The 7,430-nt window shown below is 26.6% G+C and overlaps 1 protein-coding gene across 1 annotated transcript; it reads right to left on the bottom strand.

Moving 5' to 3' along the window:
* Window positions 1-6,923, bottom strand: LOC120080837 (GABA transporter 1-like). Its single transcript, XM_039035488.1, has 7 exons — window positions 6,662-6,923; window positions 3,877-4,107; window positions 2,238-2,335; window positions 1,748-1,934; window positions 1,414-1,544; window positions 1,080-1,307; window positions 1-458 (listed from the first exon to the last, which is right to left on the bottom strand). The coding sequence occupies exons 1-7, from the start codon at window positions 6,780-6,782 to the stop codon at window positions 78-80; spliced, it is 1,377 nt and encodes a 458-aa protein (XP_038891416.1). The 5' UTR covers window positions 6,783-6,923; the 3' UTR covers window positions 1-77.
* Window positions 6,924-7,430: the final 507 nt, after the last annotated feature.

The raw sequence follows: 7,430 nt of genomic DNA, 5'->3' as shown, positions 1-7,430 counted from the left end.
TTATATCAATCTATAGTTATATATATATATATATAAAAAAAAATATATGTTACATATTATGCTAAAAAAAACAAGTTTCACACATTAGCAAATAAACGATAATATTTGGCATCCAAAACGATTTGTCGAATGGATGCAACAGCCCCAATTATAGCCAAGACGGATGAAATTGCGATAATCAAAGTGTTTATCCAAAAAACAAAGCCACGCTTTGAAGGTTTGAAAGTGGCATTGTAGAAAAGCATTGGCATTATAAAGTCAAGAGGAATGAATCCAAATGCTCCAATTAATGCCATTAGATCCCCAAAGAAAGGCAACATGGCTGCCAATATGGTCGCAATCACCACTGATAACGACCGTGATATCAACCTCGGCGCCATGTTCCGCATTGAAAATTGCTTTTTATTTGGGTCTGCAAATTTCTTCTCAAATGCTTCATTCGTTGGTTGTAAGTAAACCTACACAAAATAAACATTTTTATCCAATTAATAAATAATTAACCCAACTATTTCTATTCAAATAATCATAGATTTGTCGATGAACCTTAACTCTATTCTTGTATAAATATACTATCATAATTTCATATGAAGTAAGTTTAAGTTCTGACTACTTATATTCAACCGTTTCCATCTTTGATTTTGGCATTGAAACCTTTTTTTCTTTATGTTTCAGGTCACATTTTCTCCCAATTACAAATTTACCATTAAAGCTTAATTAGGTGAGACTTCTTGTGACCATATTTTGGCATCAATACCAAAGAAGATAGGTAATCCCTTAATAATAAGCCTATATCAAAATTCCCTACGTAATAGTCTTAAGTTTTTTAAATGAAAAAAAGATAATTAACATAAAGTTAAATTATAAATTTAATCTTAGAACTTTTATATTTGTATGTTGATTTAGTCACTCTAAAAAAAAAAATATCAAATAGGTGTATTGAGCATTTAATTTTACCTCCCATGCTTTTTGAATGTCCAATTTTATTTGATAAGGTTCTTTTAAATACTTGTTTAATGTACTTTAAAATTTATTGGTCTATAAACACAAAATTAAAAGTTTAAGATGAACGATGATCTTACGCTAGTCACAGCAGAGACTTGTAAAAGACAAAAAACATTGGTGATGATGAGAAACCAGGAGGGCAAGAGAGTGTGGCCCATCAAATTAGCAAGAATGGTTCCCATGGCCTCATTTCCAAAAGTCCAATACCCTGATATTGCTACACTAAAAAAAGTAGCAGCTATCACCGTATAACAAAGGCACAATCCTTTGAACATCTTCCCTTTCACTGGAGCTACTAAAGTTGCCTGCACAAACACATATTCAAATTCAAAAAAGAAATTTAAACTTTAAGATCTATTAGACACAAACCTTAAAGTTAAGGGATTAAACTTATAATTTAACCTAACTTACTTGTATTTCAGGAAGAATTCCACATGCGTACGTAGTTCCAATAATTGAAATGCCATTGAAGGCATTAAGTAACTGGTTGACTTCTGATCCTTTAAGGGAGTAGTTTCTTGAAGGTGCATTCTTGGAATAACCTGTCATGATAAGTCAACTCAAGGACAAAGTTAGTGTAGAATTACATATATAGCTTTTTGTTATTTTTTTTAAATCTCAAGATGCATCAATACATCGTTTAAAAAAAAGTAAAAAAAATTCATCAAGAAAGAAATTATAATGAGACAATTCGATGAATGTACAAAATAGGTATTGTTTAAGATATACCAAATATTTTTCTTACCTAGTTTTAAAGAAGCAGCGGTTACACAAGCACTATAAACAAGGGAGAGTGTGAGAGAGAGAAGGTTGATGTGCCTTAGAGAGTGGAAAGATGGAACTTGAGCCAAAATCAGAATTAAGATTCCAAATATGATGATGAAATGGTACAACTTCATTGTCCCATCTGGATTTGACAGCAAATAAATATACTGCCAAATTAAAACAAGAAAAATAAGTATTTGAGTAATCTTTTAGTCCAAAACTATGTTATATTATATGATTACTAGGCTAAACAATTTTGAAGATTTTATAAAGTGGTTTGATTTTTTTTTTTTTGAAGAGGTATTGTAATTAAAGTGTGCAGTGCGAGAATCGAACTTCAAATTACGAGATTGGTAATATAAACATTATATCAGTTGAACTATGCTTACATAATTATGTTATGTATCTTTCTCAAAATATATATATATATATATATTAAGATTTGGTAATATATAATGGAAAAATCTTACCTTGAGGTTTTGGCCACCAATAACAATTCCAGCAATAACGGCGCCACAACACACTCCAAATTGAATTGGGCCCACAAAGTGGCTGCCCCATTTGGGTCCTGTTGTCTCGCAACAACATTTTGAATTTATTTATCTATTAAGTTAGGTTAGAATTGACAAATGAATTTATTGTTGTAACTATTTATACGTGGATTCATAATTACCTACTTATTCACTTTATCACGAATAGACACAATGATATTTTACTATATTTACAAATATTTTAATCAGTTTTACCATTTAAAGTAATTACTATATTTAAATTATCTTTTTTAATTTAAAAATAAATTAATATAATTATTTTTAAATACTCAATTACGAGTTTAGTTCATTACAAGTCTAGTTTCTGAATTTTTCATATTTGTATCTATGATCCTTGAACTTTAAAAAGTATCTAATATATCTCCAAATTTTCAATTTTGTATTCAATAAACATTAAAATATATCTTATAGGTTCTTAAGCTCTCAATTCTATGTTCAATAGATATTTGAATTTTCAATTTTATGTCTAATAGGATTTTGACCTATTTAACTTTTTTTTTAAAAAAAAAAAAAAATTATAAACCTACTAGCTATCATAGTGAAAGTTGGTAATTTTATATCCAATAGTCACTATTTTTTAAAAGACAAAAAAAATAATAAATAAAATTAAAAAAAAATTGAAGTGGTCAGAAACTTAGTATCCCCAGATTAGAATACTCAGAAAATATACTAGTTACATTCAGAAGTTTTTTCCTTTTTTTAATAAATTATTTTAAATTACATTAAAAACCAAATAAACACAAATCTAACAATTCAGACATTGTTTGGTAACCATTTCGTCTTTCCTTTTTTTTTTTTTTTTTTTAAATTTAAACTTATTTTTTCCTCATTTTGTATAATAATTTGCATATATCTTAAATACAATAGTTGAATTCTTAGCCAAATTCTAAAAACAAAAACAAAAATTTAAAATCTATTTTTTTAATTTTTAAAATTTGGCTTGTTTTTTAAATTATTGGTAAAAAATACATAACAAATGAAGAAATTTGGAGGTAAAAATAATGTTTCTAAGTTTAATTTTCAAAAACAAAAACAAAAATGGCCTCCGACAAATTGTAATTTTAACATTAGGGGAAAAAAAACTATTTTCCTCATATAAATCTCAGAAAAGTACATATAATTGTTTAAAGGATTGAAGTATTTGTCGTTCAAAAAATCATAAATGTCAAATGATTTGTGCTATAGAATTTTAAATTTAAGGTTTAAATACCATTTTGATACTTTCAGCTTTGGTTCTTTTTAGTCCATATCTTTTCTATTTTTTTTTGTTCGTTTTAATCTCTATATACTTTCAAAATGTCCATTTTAGTCCATGTACTTCTAAAAAATCACCATTATGGTCTCTTCCTTTTCATTTTTCATTTCATATTTAACAGATCAAAACGACAACTTTTTAAAAGTACATGAATCAATTTAAACATTTAAAAAGTAGGAGATCAAAAATACCCTCAAATCAAAAGTACATCGATCAAAGTAATAGTTTACGATATCAAAAATATTTTCGAATGATTAGATAGCGTGAAAAAAAGGTAAAATAAAGGGAAATAAGGAGACATACCAAGAATATAAGTAGCCATGTCTCGAAATCTAAGTAGACGAGAACCAAGCATAGCATGATGCTCTAAAACGAGAGATAAGAGATTGTAGGAATAGAAGGTGACGAAACCACAAAAAAGAAGGCTTATAATTCCACCAACCCAACCAAGCATACTCAACGCAAAAGGAAGGCTTAGAAGTGCCGGAGCCACTATTGATGTTGTCAAGTGATATCCACAATGCAACCATGATCCTATCATATCCAATGTATCACCATTCTAAAGTTAACAATACTTATATTAATATTTACATTCTATTCTTTTTCATTTCAATTAATAAGAAATTGAAAGTAAGAGCATTAGATTTTGTAAAATCCAAAAGTCCAGAGATTGAGATGAGATTTTTTTTTTTTTAATGAATAGAAATTTAAGTATAGAAAATTATTTCAAATGGTAAAACCGTTGAAAATATTTATAAGATATAACGAAATTTTAGAACTATCAATGATAAACATTGTAGACACTGATAGACTTCCTATCAATGTCATTGATAAGCATCTATCATTGATAGTTCTAAAATTTTTCCATATTTTATAAATATTTTAGTTCATTTTTCTATATTTAAAAACAACCCTTTAAGAATCCGTTTTATAATATATCTATTTTTTTTTTAAATTTTTAATTTCACGTGTTTTTTAATATAGTCTTTGAAAAGTAGAAGCATTTGCTAAAAGTTCAATCTTTGTTAATTACTTTTTTTTGCTCATTCTTCTTTTTTTAGTACAATGGTGGAATGGAGATCGAGTCTTTAATTTTTGGTAAGAAAGATCATGTCAATTACCATTAACCTGAACTTATTTTAATTTTATTTTCCTTTTTTTTTTTTATTTGTTAGATATTTTTTTCGCTATTTCTCCTCTTCCAATGCCAAATTAATGACCACATTGATTTTTTTTTTTTCTCTTTTGCGAGTCCCACACAAAGCAATTTTCTTTCATAAAGTAAAAATAATGTCATTAGAAAATATAAAATAAAAAAATTCTCTAAATAAAATGATAGTCTTGATACATTTTCATACCACACTCAAATTGGGACCATAAACTTCACTCAAATTAGAACACACAGAAAAAAACAAGAAAAATAAAATATAAGAACGGACCAGAGAGAGAAAAGCTCTTTCACGTGTTATTTTTATCATTTTTTTTACATATAGACCAAATGGGTAATTTAAAATGGTGGTTGTTGATGGTAGCAAAAAAGACCATTTTAATCCCTAAATTTTGAGATTTTTAATTTTAGTTATTATACTAGTTTCATTCCATTTTATATTTAATCTTATGAAATTGATTAAATAATAATAATATTTTTTTATACAGGAAGATGTAGTATTTGAATATATTTTTCAAATTTACAGATGATAAAATGTTTTTTTTTTTAAATCTACAATAGATTAGTTGTTAAACTAAACTTATTATTTATGAAAAGTATGTGGAATAATATTTGATAATACATATTTAAAATTGAACAAATCTCAAACTATCGAGACTAAAATAGTCTTTATATATTAAAAAAACTATATAAGCTTAATTTAAAAAAATGAGTTAGGAATTTTTTCTTCAAATTGACTTTGGGCATTGAAAATGATCAAACTTGAAAATTCTATTTCTTTAACATATTTTTATTTTTATTAAGGAACATGAACACCAATAAAATATAATATCAAAATAAATACAATATAATATAATAATAAAATAAATAAATATTAAAATAAATTAAACATCATATATAAATAAAAAATAAAATAAATGAATCTTTTAATTTAAAAAAATTATCTAAAAACGTTTACACTTTACCGTAAAAAGTTCCAAACACATAAATATTTTTGTTATAAAGTGTAAATATTTTTAAATTTTTTTTATTTATAAGAATTTTTCTAATATAAATTAGCAAAATATAAAATAAGAAATTTCTAAATTCTCCACTTTCTCCAATTTTCATGGAATTTGTCGAATGTGTATTTCTTTCAAAACCAAAACACACTAAATGTCACTATTTATAGGCAATTTGACAAGTATGAGGTGGATTACATGAACACATAACATCTAATAGACATCTATTATCATAATATTTATAACATATATAACTTTTTTATAATACAAATAATATATAACTTAACTAAGTTAAGAGTTGGACTTTAATGATATACAATTTTGGACAATTAGCTGCATCTAATCCTATACAATCCACTTTTCTATACATAATAATAAAAAATCAATTTAAAATAAATGTCACATGCAGATTTTTAATCGGTGTTGTTTGAGTTGCAGTAGATGTGTACCAGACTATACCTAAATGTTTTTCGTATAATTTTTATTTAATAATCATCAGACAAAATTAAGATTTATTACTTATACATACATAACAATAAATTTCTCTCAGTATAGGAGAAATTTCACATATCTAAAAGATTAGATTACCATCTCTCAATTAGTTATCAACGTTTCTCTAATTTGTATTAGAATTCATAAAATTCAAACGAGTATTTAATAAAGTAAATAAAAAATAGAATATTCCAAGGGCAAATTAGGAATCTCACATTTTGTGATAATAGGGAATGGAAGAGAAAAGTCTCTACGGACATTCTTCTTCCATCTCCCAACAACTTTCCCGACCAATTTTCCGATCACCGGAAAAAAGAAAAACAAAATAAACGAAAAATTCTAAACAAATTTTGATCGCCTAAATCGAAAACACAGTTCACATCTTCATCCGTACAGTAAAGAAGTAAACTAATTAACAAACACTAACCTCGGGATTTAAGCACGAAGAGAGCTCCGGCGTCGAGTTCCGCCGTGGACTGGACGTGAGCGCCGGCGTTCTCTTTGTCTGCCGCCGCTGCATTGCCGGAGACAGGTGCCAAAGTTCCCATTTAGTTTTTCTCTCTGTCTGACTGACTTTTCAATTAGTTTTTAGAGTGTGGATGTTTAATTAATGATAAAGTAGACGCGAGAGCAGCTACTTCTACTCCCAACAAAACAGCCCCATTCACCATCTTCTTGATAATGCCACGATGTGAATAAAGTATGCCACAATTTTTTTGGGAAAGTTGTTTTCTTTTGGATTTCTTTTTAGAAAAAATGCCAAATTATTTAAAAGATAGTTGAAAAATACCGATAAACTTTTATCATCATCAATAGACACTTATAGTTTTCTATCAACCTTTATCAACCTCGGTAAAAGATCAAAATTTTTCTATTTTGTGTAAATAATTCCCTTATTTTTTTCTACTTTTTAAAAATCTCCATTTTTTTAATGCTTTATTTGTACCATTCTTCTATCATATGTTGGGTATTGTTTTATTGGCTAAATTATAAAAATGTTACCAAACTTTTTAGTTGGTGTAACAATATGATTCAATTTTCAAAAGTTTTAATAATATTCTTAAACATTAAGAAAATGTTAAAAATATTTTTTATTGGATTTTTTTTTCCATTCTGGAACCCATTAGCATTAATGTATAGGATCTACAAGGATTTATAAAGACAAATTTATAGTATGAATAAGAGGAATATAATAT

This window comes from Benincasa hispida, chromosome 7 (genome assembly GCF_009727055.1).
Source record: "Benincasa hispida cultivar B227 chromosome 7, ASM972705v1, whole genome shotgun sequence".
Classification (NCBI taxonomy): Eukaryota; Viridiplantae; Streptophyta; class Magnoliopsida; order Cucurbitales; family Cucurbitaceae; genus Benincasa; species Benincasa hispida.
This window is presented reverse-complemented; position numbering and strand designations above follow the sequence as displayed.